Raw genomic sequence first — 19,363 nt, forward strand, 5'->3', positions numbered from 1 at the left:
TACACGGGGACGAGGTTGGATATACCTATCTCGTATTGCAATATGAGGGGACCTGGTTCTTTGAGTAAAATAGATCTCAATCGCTTTCTTCACCCTTGAGGTTGAATCAAGGTTGATAAACGTCTTTAAACATTTCTTCATTTTTTATCAGCTCGATAAGACGTCGTAATTAATCCAGGAATATTGAAAAAGTGAGAAAGAATCACCAGAAAACAAAATTGATTTTGTAGATAATGTTTATAATAGCAAGCCTTTAGTTATTACCTCACTTTGTCTCCTTTATTATTCTACACGGGACCAACGTTCGGTATTCTCTATTCAGGAAAAATTCCTAGATTAATCATGCACTACTTTTAATAGCAGCCTAATAAAACCTCCCGTTTCCTCCTGTTCTCCCTTCCTCCTCCAATGAAAGAATGGTTCTAGGTCAGAGATCTCTGCCACTGAATCAAGGGATGGGGAAGTTGATGTTCAAATTATCGACCCTTTTTACGCCGGCTCTTATTGGCGTTATTTTAGAGCTCGTGGCCTAACGGACCGGCGTTAAAAAGGCCAACGTAAAAAGAGCCAAAATTATACATTTTAAACCTAAAAGCGGTGTTTCTTTTTTTTGAACCATTTTTTCGCAATCGAAGTGGCTTTCTGAACAAATTCAAGGTGGAAATTACCGAAATTCTTGCCTCGTATCCAAAACTTAATGTAAATAAGTGAATTTCGAATTTTACTCAAATTTTCCTACTCACAGATGGCATTTTGATGAAATATTCTGTCATAATTTTCTGTTTTGAAGCCTAAATTAAATTGCAGTTTTTGCAGGTTTTGGTGTTATTTGCAGCCCTTATTGGCGTAGGCCCAAAAATGGGCAGTGGCGTAAAAAGGACCGATGAGGTAATATGAATTGTCACTGCACTGAATAAAACGAGATATAAATCTTTCTTGAGAGAGAGAGGTACATCCCTGTGTCACGATCTGGTGGGACCACTCTACTCATTGAAAATAGTTGCCTTAAAATCGTCCCGCTAAGAAAGATATGCTGAAATTCCAATGAAGTACAGTAGTTCATGAGATTTATCTCCAGAAGGAAAAACTAAACTTTTGGGGCTGAATCTCCATCTCTACTTTTAAAGTAGAAACAGTAGGATTTTGCATTATATTTCGCCACATTAAAAATCTTTACCCAGTTATTGAGACAGAGGTGCAATTTTCGATAGATTTTTAATCATCGGGATTGATATGTCAAGATCAAGAATTTTCTTCAAGTCAGTAGCATGTTTATTTATTTCTTCAAAACAAAGCTAGGATGCGCGACATTTTAAATAACTGCGGCGGTAGCTAAAGCTTAAGGAATTTAGCAAATCAGAAAACTGAGATTTTCCCTTGAATTTTTAGCATACCTGCCGTACGACTTCTATACCTTTTAAGTTTTACTTTATTTGACACGAAATTCGATCATGATGTTTCAGTCAAATAAAAGACAATTTCATCAAAAAAAGTGAAGACCTTAAAAACATCGCAATCAATATCTTTGAAGAAAAGAAGTTGCATCTGCCCTTTAAAAATTGCGATTGCGAATTTTTCTTTTAGGGACGCTTGCTTCCAGGCCCTTTGTGCCAGAGTTTATGTAATATAAAATGTAAACTGTTGCCCCAAAAACATTCAGCCAAGGGAACAAGTCTGCTTCAAAATACTACTGCCACGCTGCCCCAAAGTTTCAAAGTTTCAGCCTCGTTTTGACGAGAAACTCGTCCCAAACTCGTCCCCAGGCCCCAAAAATACAAATTTTCAAAAAAAGGAAAAATTGGATCTGCAGATATTCACCCAAGGGCCAAGTGTGCAAAATTTTAGACAAATCCAACCATTTTTTAAGTCTGCAGTGTGCCTTAAAGTTTCAGCCTCGTTTTGACGAAGAACTCGTCCCCAGACCCCAAAAATCCAAACTTTCAAAAAATGACAAATCATATCTGTAGATATTCACCCAAGGGCCAAGTGTGCAAAATTTCAGCAATTCTGACCATTGTTGAGGTCTGCGCAGGCCGCCCAAGTTTCAGCCTCGTTTTGACGAAAAACTCATCCCCAGACCCCAAAAATCAAAATTTTCAAAAATTGAAAACTTAGATCTGCAGATATTCACCCAAGGGCCAAGTGTGCAAAATTTCAGCCAAATCAGACTATTTTTGAAGTCTAGAGACTCATTCGGAGTTTTTCAGTTGACATTCGATGTTTTATCGATGATTTTATCGATTTTAGCCGTTTTTCCTACATTTTCATCGCTTGAATTAATTATTAGTGTGGCCCTTTTGATGGCTTTTAGTATTTACAAGCAAAATGCATCATAAAAGTTAAAAATCATGACCTAGAAACTGTTAAGTTCATGAAAATCGATTAAAATCGATTAACTCGATAAAAGTCAACTTTTAAGTCGATTTTCTCGACACTTGCACTAGAAAATCGCGGAAACTTTTCGATTTTGTAATCTACACATACTAATTCGCGAGTTTCCACCAAAAAAAGTTAGATCTAAGAGATGTATCACGAAAATCGTTTTCTAGCCACTTTTTTCGATCTCAGCAGCGGGACTAATCACAGTGGAAAAATGCAAGTCTAGAAAAACATAATTTTTGTCAATAATTTGATGAAGAATACTTCAGCCTTTCTGAAATTTACACAGGAGCTGCACTTTAAATATATACTTGATTAATTTCCATTTACGCTTGATCCTAATTATCTCCAATTCAAAAAGAACAAATGCAAGTGTCTGCTTTCAAATCGCAGTGAAAACTTAAGTCTAGAAAAAATCATTTTTGCGTCAATATAATTTGATGAAGAACTTCGGTCTTTCTCGATTCACATAGGAGCGGTACTTTAATATACTTGATCAATTTCCATTTACGCTTTATAATAATTATCTCCAAGTCGGTCCAAAAAATTAAACGTAACTTCCAGTGAAAAACGCAAGTCTAGAAAAAAATCATATTTGCGTCAATATAATTTGATGAAGAACTTCGGTCTTTCTCGATTCACATAGGAGCGGTACTTTAATATACTTGATCAATTTCCATTTACGCTTTATAATAATTATCTCCAAGTCGGTCCAAAAAAACAAACGTAAACTGCCAGTGAAAAACGCAAGTCTAGAAAAAATCATTTTTGCGTCAATATAATTTGATAAAGAACTTCGTTCCTTCTCAAATTTACATAGGAGCTGTACTTTAATATACTTGAACAATTTCCATTTACGCTTTATCAATATTATCTCCAATTGTCCAGAAGAACAAGCATATAAAATGTCTATAAATGTATCAAATAATAAAAAAAACACTCAATTTCGAGAAAACATTATTTTTGTGAATAATCAGATAATTAAGCTGTGAACTGTAATATATATACACTCCATCAAATTCCAGCAATTGTTGGTGGTTATTCTATATTCAAGTCCAAAATGAAAAACTATGTTTTCATGCTACAAAATAATGAGGTCTAGCATAGGTAAAAGAATAACTCACAATTCAGGAAAAAACTTGAGCAAATAAGTTAAAATCTTCATACTTTAAAGAAAAGAACATCCTAATAATCTAACTCCAGTGTTGTATCTTCCTTAGTTATAAGTTTAAAAGCCACTTCAACAAAATATAATGATTGTATATAAAATAAAAGCTGGCAAGAGATAAACAACGAACGAACGAAAAAGCACCGCTTTGGCAGCCATATTGAATTGTTTTTAACACATATCGGGAAACCAAACTTAGCCCGATTGGATGAATTGAAAGCGTATCCCAACCGGAACACTGCCCTAAAAAAGCTTGAGAGTAAATACACAGATCGGGAGACCAAACTTAACCCGATCGGATAAAAACTTTAGAAATCGGAATAAAAAAACCAAACTCTTAAGGCCGGTTTCCACTTGCGCGCGCTACGATCGCACTTTTGGGCTTCAATCCTTTTTGCTTGGAAAAAAGATTACGTCATAAAAATGTAGCGCGCGCTTGAAAAAAAAGTTGAACACATTTCAACTTTTTTCAACCGTTACGTCAGTTCGCGCCAATGGAGTTGCTTCATTTTTCTTTTGACCAATAGCGTGGAAGCTTTGCTCGAAAATGCGCGATCGAAGCGCGCGCAAGTGGAGACCGGCCTTTAAGCGTCGGCTGGAAAAAAGGGATTTGAAGGGTCATCGGGGCTGACCAATTATCTGGCAAGATGGTGAAATTTTCATCCGACACGCTAAAGCTCTGAAGGTCGGGAAAATTGGCCCGCTCCCTTTAGAGCTTTAGCGTGGGCGGCCGCCAATCCGCCATCGGAATATCAGATAAATTTCTAAACGGCAATCTCCATTAACACGACCTCGACCCTGACCCTGACCCTGGAAAAAGGCCGACCCTCGACCCTTGGAAAAAAGCCGACCCTCGACCCAAATACAATAAAAAGCCGACCCCGGCCAAACACAACCTGACTCAACTCTGCGAGGGGGAGAAGGTTTCAAATCCGCAGATATAAAAAATGACGTATTTCAAATTAAAGACGCAATGTGATTGGTTGCTGGCTTCAAACTATCTTCACAGCTAAAATGGTAGATTTTTTTTTTTTTTTTTTTTTTTTCAAAATTGTACCACTCCACCTTGGTGGGCAAAAAAATTATATGTCTAATACAATTTTTTCGCAAGTACTTTCGGTAGCTGTTCTTAAGAAATATAAAAGATTTTTTTAAATTTTTGGAACTAGCCTAGAAAATTTGGCTTTGAAAAATTTTTGGAAATCACAGAAAAAAAATTTGAATGTATGGTGAAAGCTCCAAGAGGTGAAAACGGCATGAACTAGCTACCTACTATTCTTTGCTTTAAATTTATATAAAATGTTCTATCATTGTTTTGAAAAATTCTATAGTCGTATTTATCTTATCCAAATTATCCGTAATAAAAATATCATTCATATCTATCATTTTTTCGCCCGGCCACGAAATTTTCGTTTTCATATTTCTGCATTGTACCACGTGTTCAGTTGTTTCGTTTTCTATCTCACACCCTCTACATTTCCAATCACGCTCTGTTGCTTTGAAGTTCATCTTTAATTTTATCATATTTAGTTTTTGTATAGTTGTTTTGTCTTTTTTCTTCTTTTCTTTTTCTTTGGTTTCGTATTTCGTTTCTTTATACAGGTCTGTATGGCATCGGTGGGTTTACGTAGTTTACCGGCGTTTGATACTGGTTCATGATGGGGTCCCATTGTTGCATTGGTCCACTTGATGGTATCGTTTGCTCGTTTGATTCTGGTTGTTGTGGTGGTCTGTTCGTTTGGAATGTCGACCCTAAAAAAGGAATAGAGTTTTTATTAGGCATTTGGTCTATTTTTTTCATCAGTTTTGACATAAGTGTTTCTAGTTTAGTTATTCGTTCATTGTCATTTTTTGTTTGTCTTTCAGTCAGTTTGGTCAAGTCACTTATGTCATTAGTCTCCCTTCTTGCGTTTTCTGTATTGGTCGTTCGTAAGTCACTTTGCTGTCTTTGTCTAAAACTGTCATGTCTTTGTCTATAGTTGTCATGTCTTTGTCTATAGTTGTCATGTCTTTGTCTCGGTCCTCTTTCGTCACTTTCATGTCTGTATCCTATGTCAGCGTGTCTTTGACCGTACGTTGTACTCCCCATTTTTTGTTCTATTTGTCTGTGTTGTCCTAAGCTGTCACTGTAAGATTTGTTTGAAAAGATACTGTTGGAATTTTCTCTTCTTTGTTGGGGATGATTGTATCTGCATTTGTCTTCGTATTTGCACCATCCATTTTTGCTATAGAACTTGCAGTCCTCCACTTGTTCATGGTTATACCAGCAACTGTTTCCAAATATGCATTTTCCTTCTTTATAGAATTTGCATAGTTTTTGTTGAAGTTTGTCTCTTTGTCCTTTTTCTTTTTCAGATCCTTTTGATTTTTGTGATTTATCTTTACTTTCCTTTTCAAGTTGTTTGTTAATTTCATTTGTTTGATTAATGCAATTATTGAGGTTTCTTACTGTCGCATTCAGTTCTTCATTTTTTCCTAGTATTTCATTTACTCTTTCTTCACATTTGTTCAGGTCCTCTTGCTTCTTTTTTCCTTCTTTTTTTAGTTTTTTGTTCTCACTTTCAATGTTCCTCATTTTATCTCCTATTTCTTTGAGTTCTTTTTCTTTTTCCTTAATTTTACCCTCTAGGTTTTCAATAAGTTCTTCAATTTCCTGGTTTTTATCGTTTTTTGACCTGGTTTTGTCTTCACTATCGCGTGAATTCCAGTTTGTCTCACTTTTTCTGTTCTTTTCTTGACTCCCTCCTTCCATTTTACACCAGAAGAGTAGTCCTTCGCAATCTGTACATACCCAGTGTACTTCTTTGATGTTTATACAACCTTCATATTTTTTCTCGATTTGATGACACTCTCCACATACCCATGTCTCACATAGATCACACTGTATCCATTCAATGAATTTTTTGTTTCGTTTATTTGTCTCTTTGTCTACTCTACACTTTCCACATACATTCTCCCGTTGTTCTTTATCTGCTGGGTTTGGCTGTGTTATCGCCTCAGCAATTTCCTTCTTCCCTTCTTCTGTTTCTTCGTCTATATTTACAGTGTCTATATTTACATTTACATTTACATTATCAACATCATTTACATCATCATTCTTCGCTTTTTGCTTATTTTGTTTTGTTTTGGTTTTATCCGCCATCTTGTCTTTCGCAAACAATATCTTTTGTCAGAGATACAGATGCGACGGATGAATCGTGCACAAAAAGTGAAATGCTCTGGTCTGTCTGGTCCTGGTGTGGTGCTTTGATTATGCTGGATGTTTGGCAGCTTAGATACCAGTACTGTACTATATTTTGTCAAGGCCAGGCATTCCGCTCACAACTTAGCCACCTCAGCAGATACATTTATCTATTTTTTTATTTATACTAGTTATTATGTAGTGATATAATGAACATCCATACAGCCATAATAATATGAATGAGATAATGCTACTTAAAATAAAAATATATATAGCTAGCATAGATATATAGATATAGATAGATATATACTGTTGCTAAGCCTGCAATTAGGTGGGTTGTGAGTAAATACTTTCAACAGCCCCCTCTCTCTCTCTAATTCGGTCCTTAGTAGGGACTGAAACTTTTCCCTCCAGGTCCAGCGCGCAGCAGCCTCAGTCAGTCAGATATATGACCCTTCTGACGCACTTGACTTTACAAACACCGGACAAGCAAAGTCCGGTGTTTGTTGGACGAGGATACTTTTTAACACCGGACAATCTCAACATCGGACTGTCCTGTGCGTCCGGTACGCATTATTTTGAAAAACATGTGTCGGATGGTGTCCATCCAGAAGTAAAAAAAACAACACCAGACAAAAGGTTTCCAGTGTGGCTGAGGGATACTTTTTGGCACCAGAGTGTCCAGTGCATTGACAGGGTCGTCCTCAGATCTGATAACTTCGGCCTTCAAAAAAATTATGTAGATTTTTTATATAGATATTTTTTAAATTTGGGGCTTGTCAAAGTTCAAAGATCTTTCAAATGGTGCAAAATCTATTTCTCTTTGAATTAGAAGCACGATTAAGTATTTTTCTAAGCCTCTAGTCTTCAAATTTTAACCTGACAAAATGAAAGATTAAGCTTCAGAATGGCCGGTAGAAACTACGAAATGACTGGTAATTACCACCGGTCACCAGCCGTTATTTTGGCGATAGATAAGTTTCGTAACATTTGGTGGGGATTTAATTTGGCAAATTGGAAATTTTGTCATCACATTAAAATGGGCAAAGATTACTCAAAAATATACTAAAAAGTTGTAATTTTTCGCATAATTCTTTGTTTGTTAAATTTGGCGAATTGCTAAATTTGGAAATTTTGGTGAGGATTTAATTTGGCGAATTTTGGCAAAATGATTTTTTTCAGAAATTATATTGCTGGAAATAATCTTTTCAAGGATATATATATCATATGTTAAAATTCAATAATTTGTTTCAAAATGGCAAGCAAAACAAAGATTAGAGTACACTTCAAGCGAATGTACTTTAGAAACAAAATCATTTATCCTGTTTATACTGACTGAGGGCAAGAAATAAATGCTTTAATTAGTGCTTTGTTATTCAATACACCATCACATTCTCCTAAAGGTCTATCAAGCATAAAAAACCACCCACCTTCTATTTCAGAGATCTTAAAATGAAAAAAAAACAACTTTAAATCCCAATTAAATCAGGAGAAAATATCAAATACACAGTTTTGACTGCTCAAGAAATTTATATTCAGTTATATCATGGATTCTGAAACTATTCAAGGTACAATCTTTTTTTATTTTCTTTTGAATATGAAAAATATTAATATTTATTCAACAGCACACAGTTAATAGAATTATATGTTATGAGGAACAAAACTGAACCAATACATGTGACTAATGACATAACAATTGACATACATAAACCTCTCAATTTTTTTACAGATTAAATTGGTTGGAAACTTCGATTGAACATTTTGGTTTATGCCAGGGAGTCTTTTTTCCATTTAAATTTCAAATTATCGTTAGCGCTATTACTGTGCTCATCTTGTATACTGTATTAAAAGAATATTATTACTAAGGTTTGATTCAATTATGGCGTTAACTACTGTGACAAACAAATGACAACATGACAAATACATATACCAAATAAAAACATAGACCAAATCTTATTTTTGTTTAAAAGAGACAATGTGACAGAAACAGAACACCTTTCAATAATAAGAATTATGTTTGTACATATTGTTTTCTTTTTAAAAATTGATCGCACTACCATTTTTAGAAAATGGTGATTTATGAAATTTCTGTTAATTTTTAGTATCACAGCCCATCAACTCACAGACAGGATTATCTTCTGGTGAATCAAGTAGTGAACAAAGTAAGAGCAAATATTTCATTTGGTAAAAATCATAGCCTTGTAAAAGCAATTTTGGTTGAAATGTTATATTTATGTTATATAATCTTCATTTTCATTTCAGCTCTTCAGAATGAAGCAATCAGCCAATCAATACTTCTCTCGAAATGCTTGGAGGCTGCCTCTTTGGATATGCTCTATCAAAAAATAATAAGTGACAGCATCACTGATCTCCAATCTCAGACCCCTCCACTTATACTATGTGAAAGGAAATTGCTGACTTTATCTAGTCATGTTGGGTGTACGGATGGTATTCTGTATGCAATGCCTTTGATAGCAGAAATTAATGGTGAAAGACATTTATACATTAGGTAAATTTCGTTTCAAAATCTTTGATGACGCTTTCGGTGAATCGAATTGGGTAACCTGCTTCTCTAAACAGAACAAGCATCCCACACACTGGTCTTCTAAGATACCTAAAAGGTATAAACGTAATACGATTAATGGTGACCTAAATCGATCATATAGAATCAGTAACAATTATAATAAAGAAAAGGAAATTATCAGAGAAAAGTTTAGAGAAACATTAGGTAAAGAATTTGGCTTCTACTTTAAGTGTTCGCTCTAGAATTATTTCAATCTCTCTTTTCCCATGACACTTTGTATCAACAACTGCTTAAAATCGAAATGTTTTATTTTTTAAACTTATTGATTTTATTTGTTTGCATTAAATTTCAGGTGTTTTGAGTCGGGTGTGTACAAAGGCTACTTTGATCAAACTGAAATGTTTGGTGAACTCATGGATCAGTATGAAATCACCAAGAAGTTTGTCATCAGGATATACACAGAGTGGGATGTTCTTGCTGTTTATCACACTGAACGAAACAAACATAAAAAGGGTAAATAATTTTGAAATTTAGTCTTTTTTACCAATAGTTGTATTTTTGTTATTACTGAACTGAATTTTTGAAATTGTTGCCCAAACTATATTCTATTATATACTTTTTTATTCAGGGACTAAGCATTCAACAACATTTAAAAGGCTCACAACACTCGATAAACATTCAATCGATAAAACCATTAAATCAGCACACGACTCTTTAAAGGAAACATTTAAAAGTTTTGCACCTGGTTTTGTATTTTATTGCCGTAGAGACATGTCTCATACAAATCGAAATACTGATCCCAAAGATAACCAGTAAGATAATACTTTTCTTTGGTTCTCTACTGTCTTTTCTATTTGAAGAGAGTATTTTTAGAAACTAAGATTATGTACAAATTCGCCTCTGTGAAATATTCCACTTTTACATTACAGCTGTTCTTCGAACTCGAACTCGGAAATCTAATTTGTTGAATTACAGAGAGTTTTTTAAGAGACCTAGAAAATTCAATAGTATCAGGGATAGAAAGAATTAGGGAAAGTCTAGTTCGCTAAAAGAAATTTTATTTTATTTCTTATTTTTCACAGATTTTACTTGATTGAGGGTCTTGGTGCATCCGAACTCTGGTTTAGAAACTTTCAAGATTATGGAACCGAACATCCAAACGACCCATATCCAACCGTTCTTGAACAGTTCAAAGGAAAAGAAGAACTTTCACTGATCGAGCAATTCCAAGTTTTATCCCATGTCCCGAATCTTCATTCTTGGGCTTCTGAATCAAAAAGTGGAACGAAAAAACAACAATATTTTGCTTCAAATGGTTACTCCCCTCGAGATATCATCTTACGTGCTCTAGATGACATTCATTCTGACATGGAAGAAAAAGTCTCATCTATAACACCTATCTACTCGCTGATTTTATCCAAACAATACCATGTCCCGAAAGTGTCTATCCACAAACAAAATGTAAGTGTTAAACTTTTCACGTTATATGATTGATAAGATCCATTCATTTTCTAGTCTTCGGAAGACAAATCATAAAAATTGATATAATTACTACAAATAAGAAATGAAATTATGATGATTTTTTGCGATAAATCATTAATCTCGATATCCTAAATATTTTAAATTTAGAAACGGCGTACTTGCAATCAAACTCACCGGCGAAAAGTATTGGACAAGACGGCTTTGCTAGAGCATCTTGACCACCCTAATTTTGTTCAACCTGTGTATGAAAAGTTGGATGTTTACCCAAATTTTCGATACAATATTTTCAATCACGGGACGATCGTTTGGCGTGAACTATCACAAAACCAACATGTTGTGGTTATGAATGATTACGACTCCGATAATATTAACGGGAACGTCAAGGTTGGTATAAACCATTAAATGATATACTTTGAAGGCTTTAGATAATTTTTTTAGACGAAAAAAAAACCGATTCGTAATTTACAATAGTTGTAAGATGGAAAAAGAAGGTGTCTTAAGATGATTGGCTGCTTTTTGTCATTTTTATCATATCTTCTCTCATTATTGGTATTTTTCCTTGAACATTCTGTAAAGTTTTGACGCCTTTTATTTCATAGTTCAACCACTACGCCACTGTCACATTAAAATCGGAAAATTATGTGACAAGCGTTACTTGCAGTTGTGGCGTGCAAAAAGCCCTCGAAACTGCGGCCAACGATTCCCAATGGGATGGAATCAAGTGCTGTCATATAAGACTTCTTAAAGAAATAGTTCGTGAGGTAGGAAATTTATACTATATGAGCTTTTAATTTTTTTTGTTCTATTTCTTTTCATGATGCAGCTTATCGAATATAAATAGTGGATTTGACTTAAAGAGTTAGTTGTGTAATTATAAACAAATATGGAAGTCCAGAAAATGATTTCGACTCTGCTCTTTTTATTAATATCACTTTAATTTTACGCATACCTAAAATTCCCTAATGATTTATTACAGTTGGATGTTGACGAGGAAAGAGTTTTCAGGCATAAACGGCCGGAAACTCAGGTTGGTACGAAGATTGACGATGGTTTGAAAGCTGCATCGTCTGAGGTCCTTCCACTTCCGGCGAGTGCTATGGACATGGAAAAATTCTCTGTACGATCTGACGAGGGTCACCAATTTGTGCATCTTTTCCGTTCGAATACGAAACAAAAAGTATTTGTTATTTGCAAATCTGGTATTTGTTCCAATAACAAGGAGGTCAAACTTCGAACTCTGGATCAAGCGAAGTTGTGTCCCCATCTAAAAGTATTCAAAAATTACATTGACCAAAATTGGCAAAAACACGCATTATTAAAACAATACGGTTCTAAAGATGATGGTGAAACTACTGTTGAAGTTAATGAGAGCGACGACGATAACAATGCTAATAATGATGATGATGATGTAAATTCAAATCCCCCCAACCTTGCCGATGTTGTCCTAAACGATGATGATTCGGTAAGAAATTTCTCGATCCAAAGGATTCTATATTTTTCGACTAACAAAGTTGCTCTGCCAGGCTCTGCTGAGCTCACTAAAACACTAAAAACACTCAGAACTACACCAGTAGGACTCGTTTCCTTGGAATTCTAAGTGAAACTTGTTTTTTCTATGGTTCACCTTTTTAGCTCTCTTTATTATTGTTTTTCCTTGTGTTCAATTCGACGCTTTGTCTTGTTATTTCTAAGGTTGTCAATGGTTTCGATCGCACCACGCAAACTTGGAAGTTTTATTCAAAATTTCCTCGAGAGGTTTCCAAAGACATGGAGCATCCCGATCTCAAGAAAAACGGTAGAAAGAATCTTGAGTACGCTGCAATGTCGTTTCGCGAAGATTTTTACCTGTCATTTGAGCCGACGCCCACTTCCGATGTTTGCAACTGTCAGGTAATAATTTTTTTGTCGATGCTTTGACTTTATATGGCGTTTAGATAAAGACAAGAACTCATGTTCATTACTCTAAGATCTTTAGATTGAGAATAAAGAGGTTCAGATTCTCACGAAATGGGGATGTTTACAGGAAAGCTCCTTTAAATGCTATAGTTACTATCTTAAGTGGATAAATTTTGGCGTGGATTTAATTTGGCGATTGGCCAAAATACGATTTTTGGTGGGGATTTAATTTGGCGATAGATCAATTTCGTAAAATTTGGCGGGGATTTAATTTGGCGAATTGCCGAATTTGGAAATTTTGGCGAGGATTTAATTTGGCGAATTTAATTCCCGCCAAAATTTATCCACTTAAGGTAACATTTAATTATATTTTGATTTTGAAGACTTTGCGATAATAGATCTCTGCGATAATAAACTTTACCAAATTCCTCAAAATCAAGAGAGTTTCTACTTACAAAAGCTTTTATGCTTAAAGTTACTTAGGGTTCGCCCAATTTTTTAAATGTTACTTTGTTTATATCTGTTCAGCTACCATGGAAGAAAGATGACGATGGGAACCTCATAGTGCTACCCGATGGAAAAACGACCTTTTATACACACAACTGTGCAATTGACTGCGATGTCTTTAAGTTAGTTTGTCCCGAGGAAAAGTGTGTCATTCACTGGGACGGATCAAATGAAAACATTTTCAGGCTCTCCCAACAAGTTGCGGTGGCAGAACAACTTCTATGGGACTTTGTCAATCGTGTTATCACAACAAAGTGTAATTTTGCTGCCTTTTGTCAAAACATTGACCAAATTTACACGTACAGTGGGTCTCCGAAACGTTTTATTTCTCCGAAGACTTTTTTGAAGGTTTTTTTTGCATGGGCTAGTAATCAAGGCCGAGAATTCCGACGGTGTTGTCCTTGGTGTGGCAGTGCTCCTAAAGTCTTGGCTTGCGACGGAACAAAAGTTGGAATACTTTGTCAAAACCTTCACATTGATCCGATTGAGACAATTCGTGACCCTGAAAACGAATTACCAACGCAATCAAGGCGGTTTGATCGTTGTTTTATCGCATACCCTAAAAAGGCGGATGGTGAAACTGTCGAGAGATACGCCGAAAAGCTGAAGAAGTACCGTGAATCCAGGGATTTCCTTAAGAATGTCACTTCTTCAAATCCAGAAAAACTATCTGAAATCCAGATTGTTGATAGCCAAAAGAAACTATTCGAATGTCTGCCAACCGATGCCAAATCGCTGTTTACCATCTATTTCGAGAGTCCAAATGTCCTATCACCTTCTCAGATCGAATCGACGAGGAAGATCTTTCATTTGCTAGCCTTTGACGCACCTCTAAGCACTTTCCTTCCCTTTAAGCTTCTGTTATCTATTGAATCTCTTCTTTCTGTTGATCCTGTTACTCCTGAGATATTTTCTGATGTTTTCCTCAAATGTGCGAAGTTTAATCGGTTGCTTGGTTCTTTTCTTAAATCTTTTCGTCTGGGAAATAAACTTCATATTGAAGCCAACAAGCTACTGCAGTACCTGTGTAAGCGTGTCCGTGAAACACATGCTGGCTACCCTGACGTTCCTGAAGCTGGAAATTTTGGAGATTACAACCCTGCGGAACGTGGCCAATTTTATTATTTTTCAGAAACTGGTCAACAGATCAGAGAGAACAGAAATTTTTCAATCAATGGCAAATCAAGATCAGGTTGTCACGATGACCAGCCTACCACATCCAGCTGTAACAAAACGTACCCCAACAAATCAAAGAAAGGTGCTTCATTTTTATTCCTTTGGTTCTGTCCTAGTCATGGACATTGCTATGGTGGCCACATTGTAGACGGTCCGGAGGGCAGAAAAGATCCTGCAAGCTCCTTGTTCACGTACTTGGAAAAGCCACCGGATGCATTGTTTTATGATTTTGCCTGCAGCTTTGAAGAGTATACGTTGAACAGGGAGGCGCTATTCTTCATTCAAACTTGTTTTTACCACGATTTATTCCATGGTTTTACCCATAATTGTTCTTCACTGTACAGTGCGAAAGGTTTATTCGGTATGAACTTTAACACGTCTATTTGTGAACAATTTAATTCATACCTCCAATGTTTGAAAGCATCGGCTAAGCATATGAGCCAGAAACATTTCGTCTTTTATATCCAGTTTTTTATCGATTTGTGGAATTACCGTAAAGAACATAATTTCCGTACCAAGCTGGCATGTGCTTTAGCTGGCTCAATTTGAACTAAACATTCTAGTATTGGATTTGATTTTTCTTTGGACTAGGATATTAGTTTTCTCAATTTTTATTAGATTTATAATGTATAAACTACGTTCAACAAAATATTTCGATGTATATTGTTTTTCTAATAGTGGGGTCGTTTAGCATAATTTACGAGAAAACAATATGATCTAGCTGAAACTTTCTCCAGACCTTCTCTATAGGATGGTTATGCCTCAGGAAAAATTCCCCTAAAATCCCACTGGTGGAACATCCCTTTTTTGGAACATTTCCTTTTTCCCCAGGCAAAACCCTAAGGGCGAAATTTTTTGAAAATTTCAAACTCATTTTCAGACATTATCAAGTATACCATTCGAAAGCTCTCGAAAAACTATATAGAAGACTTTTAAACGGGTATAGCCGATTTCATTACCTAACTCAAGATAATTCACACAGAAGATGCTGTTTATGGTCAATTTTGACCAAAGTGTGGCGAAAAGTGGAACTTGCGCATGAAATATCTCGAGTTAGGTAAGGAAATTGTAACCGTTTAAAAGTCTTCTATAAAGTTTTTCGAGAGCTTTCGAATGGTATACATGATATTGTCTGGAAATAAGTTTGAAATTTTCAAAAAATTTCGCCCTTAGGATTTTGCCTGGGGAAAATAGAAATGTCCCAAAAAAGGGATGTTCCACCAGTGGGATTTTAGGGGAATTTTTCCTGAGGTATAAGCATCCTATAGAGAAGGTCTGGAGAAAGTTTCAGCTGGATCATATTTTTTTCCTACAAACAGCCTGTATTTTTGTAACACGACCACACTATAAAGACTGTTACTGTGTCATGTCATCAATTCTTGATTAACTAATGGTGGGCTTTCATGAGCAGACTTAACATAGGCAAGGTTAATTTTTTTATAGCGTTTTTTTATTTTTTTACTCATGATAGATTTGTCAACAATTTAATTCCCGTTTCAAAGAAGTTCATTTAAATTGATTTAAACCGGCTTTGCGATGATAATTGCTTTTAGATTGCAAATTCTGTTTAGATTTTTAAAGAAAAACAAATAATTTCAGAATGAAATTAAGATATTTGTCTATTTTTGTTTTGATGTGTGTGAATAAACCAAACGCCAATGTCTTAATGGCCTATAGTAATCAGGTTAAATTGAGTCAAACAATCTCAAAACTCTTGTACAAAAACCCTCCCCCATAGACAAACAGAGAATACCGATGAATTAGTTCGACTAAACAACCTCTTCGATGAAACGCCTCAATCTTAAAGAGGGATGTTCTTTTTTAAACAATAAGTAGCTGTATGGAAGTAAAATATGAAGGAAAGCTAAATTTTATCAAACACGCATTTCAAACAATACAAGAATTTTCTTAGTCGATAATATGCCTTCTAAGACTCTAAGATAGTCCCTAGAAACATTTTGATTTATCACTTTCAAGATTTTTCTTTCTTTTAGTCGATAATATGCCTTTTAAGACTCTTAAGGTAGTCCCTTGATACTTTTTAGGAGTTAAAAGTTCGAGCGGAGTGGGAATTTATCACCTTCAAGATTTTCCTTTCATTTAGTCGATGATATGCCTTCTAAGGCTCTAAGATAGTCCCTAGAAATATTTTGGGAGATAAAAATTCGAGCGGAGTGGGAATTTGTCACCTTCAAGATTTTCCTTTCTTTTAGTCGATGATATGCCTTCTAAGACTCTAAGATAGTCCCTAGAAATATTTTGGGAGATAAAAATTCGAGCGGGAGTGGAAATTTGTCACCGTCAAGATTTTCCTTTCTTTTAGTCGATGAAATGCCTTCTAAGGCTCTAAGATAGTCCCTAGAAATATTTTGGGAGATAAAAATTCGAGCGGAGTGGAAATTTGTCACCGTCAAGATTTTCCTTTCTTTTAGTCGATGAAATGCCTTCTAAGGCTCTAAGATAGTCCCTAGAAATATTTTGGGAGATAAAAATTCGAGCGGAGTGGGAATTTGTCATCTTCAAGATTTTCCTTTCTTTTAGTCGATGATATGCCTTCTAAGACTCTAAGATAGTCCCTAGAAATATTTTGGGAGATAAAAATTCGAGCGGGAGTGGGAATTTGTCACCGTCAAGATTTTCCTTTCTTTTAGTCGATGATATGCCTTCTAAGACTCTAAGATAGTCCCTAGAAACATTTTGGGAGATAAAAATTCGAACGGAGTGGGATTTTATCACCTTCAAGATTCTACTTTCTTTTAGTCGATAATATACCTTCTAAGACTCTAAGATAGTCCCTAGAAATATTTTGTGAGATAAAAATCCGAGCGGAGTGGGATTTTATCACCTTCAAGATTTTACTTTCTTTTAGTCGATAATATACCTTCTAAGACTCTAAGATAGTCCCTAGAAATATTTTGGGAGATAAAAATCCGAGCGGAGTGGGATTTTATCACCTTCAAGATTTTACTTTCTTTTAGTCGATAATATACCTTCTAAGACTCTAAGATAGTCCCTAGAAATATTTTGTGAGATAAAAATCCGAGCGGAGTGGGATTTTATCACCTTCAAGATTTTCCTTTCTTTTAGTCGATGATATGCCTTCTAAGACTCTAAGATAGTCCCTAGAAACATTTTGGGAGATAAAAATTCGAACGGAGTGGGAATTTGTCACCTTCAAGATTTTCCTTTCTTTTAGTCGATGATATACCTTCTAAGGCTCTAAGATAGTCCCTAGAAACCTTTTGGGAGATAAAAATTCGAGCGGAGTGGGATTTTATCACCTTCAAGATTCTACTTTCTTTTAGTCGATAATATACCTTCTAAGACTCTAAGATAGTCCCTAGAAATATTTTGTGAGATAAAAATCCGAGCGGAGTGGGATTTTATCACCTTCAAGATTTTACTTTCTTTTAGTCGATAATATACCTTCTAAGACTCTAAGATAGTCCCTAGAAATATTTTGGGAGATAAAAGTTTTAGCGGATAGTGGGATTTTATCACCTTCAAGATTTTACTTTCTTTTAGTCGATAATATACCTTCTAAGACTTTAAGATAGTCCCTAGAAACATTTTGGGAGATAAAAATTCGAGCAGAGTGGGAGTTTATCACCTTCAAGGTTTTTCTTTCATTTAGTCGATAATATGCCTTCTAAGACTCTAAGATAGTCCCTAGAAACATTTTGGGAGATAAAAATTCGAGCGGAGTGGGAATTTGTCACCGTCAAGATTTTCCTTTCTTTTAGTCGATGATATGCCTTCTAAGACTCTAAGATAGTCCCTAGAAACATTTTGGGAGATAAAAATTCGAGCAGAGTGGGAGTTTATCACCTTCAAGATTTTTCTTTCTTTTAGTCGATGATATGCCTTCTAAGACTCTAAGATAGTCCCTAGAAACCTTTTGGGAGATAAAAATTCGAGCGGAGTGGGAGTTTATCACCTTCAAGATTTTTCTTTCATTTAGTCGATAATATGCCTTCTAAGACTCTAAGATAGTCCCTAGAAATATTTTGGGAGATATAAATTCGAGCAGAGTGGGAATTTATCACCTTCAAGATTTTTCTTTTAGTCGTTGATATGATATGCCTTCTACTAAGACTCCCTAGAAACATTTTGGAAGATAAAAATTCGAACGGTGGAGTGGGATTTTATCACCTTCAAGATTTTACTTTCTTTTAGTCGATAATGTGCCTTATAAGACTCTAAGATAGTTCCTAGAAACATTTTGGGAGATAAAAACTCGAGCGGAGTGGGAGATTATCAATTAGCCCAAAAGTGACTTTCTCGCCCAAACTCCAAATTTCGGCTATTATATCGAATTCGATAATCTTACGGAAGATAAAAGATTTGTTTTGAGGACCAAATTAATGATTACATCGAAGGTATTACCTCAACACATATCATAAATGATTACGTCGAAGGTACTACCTCAACACATATCATAAATGATTACATCGAAGGCACTACCTCAACACATATCATAAATGATTACATCGAAGGTATTACCTCAACACATATCATAAATGATTACGTCGAAGGTACTCTCTCAACACATATCATAAATGATTACATCGAAGGTACTACCTCAACACATATCATAAATGATTACGTCGAAGGTACTATCTCAACACATATCATAAATGATTACATCGAAGGCACTACCTCAACACATATCATAAATGATTACATCGAAGGCACTACCTCAACACATATCATGAATGATTACATCGAAGGCATTACCTCAACACATATCATAAATGATTACGTCGAAGGTACTCTCTCAACACATATCATAAATGATTACATCGAAGGTACTACCTCAACACATATCATAAATGATTACGTCGAAGGTACTATCTCAACACATATCATAAATGATTACATCGAAGGCACTACCTCAACACATATCATAAATGATTACATCGAAGGCACTACCTCAACACATATCATGAATGATTACATCGAAGGCACTACCTCAACACATATCATAAATGATTACATCGAAGGCACTACCTCAACACATATCATAAATGATTACATGATTATTTGTGTA

The 19,363-nt window shown here is 35.3% G+C and overlaps 2 protein-coding genes across 3 annotated transcripts; one reads left to right on the plus strand and one right to left on the minus strand.

The window, feature by feature from the left end:
* Positions 1-5,141: 5,141 nt before the first annotated feature.
* LOC136802121 (uncharacterized protein DDB_G0283697-like) lies at positions 5,142-6,689 on the minus strand. The gene has a single exon (XM_067058840.1). The coding sequence runs from the start codon at positions 6,687-6,689 to the stop codon at positions 5,142-5,144; it is 1,548 nt and encodes a 515-aa protein (XP_066914941.1).
* Positions 6,690-8,168: 1,479 nt separating this feature from the next.
* Positions 8,169-14,981, plus strand: LOC136802090 (uncharacterized). 2 transcript variants are annotated; one of them, XM_067058812.1, is made up of 11 exons: positions 8,169-8,296; positions 8,458-8,890; positions 8,991-9,237; positions 9,605-9,765; positions 9,881-10,064; positions 10,335-10,713; positions 10,882-11,118; positions 11,334-11,495; positions 11,711-12,196; positions 12,427-12,624; positions 13,159-14,981. In XM_067058812.1, the coding sequence occupies exons 3-11, from the start codon at positions 9,059-9,061 to the stop codon at positions 14,860-14,862; spliced, it is 3,690 nt and encodes a 1,229-aa protein (XP_066914913.1). In that variant the 5' UTR covers positions 8,169-8,296; positions 8,458-8,890; positions 8,991-9,058; the 3' UTR covers positions 14,863-14,981. The 2 variants fall into 2 exon arrangements, with proteins under 2 accessions (XP_066914913.1, XP_066914912.1); XM_067058811.1 differs by having other exon boundaries at positions 8,831-8,890.
* The last annotated feature ends 4,382 nt before the right edge of the window (positions 14,982-19,363 follow it).

This window comes from Clytia hemisphaerica, unplaced genomic scaffold (assembly GCF_902728285.1).
Source record: "Clytia hemisphaerica strain Z4C2 unplaced genomic scaffold, Clytia hemisphaerica genome assembly, whole genome shotgun sequence".
NCBI classification, from domain to species: Eukaryota; Metazoa; Cnidaria; class Hydrozoa; order Leptothecata; family Clytiidae; genus Clytia; species Clytia hemisphaerica.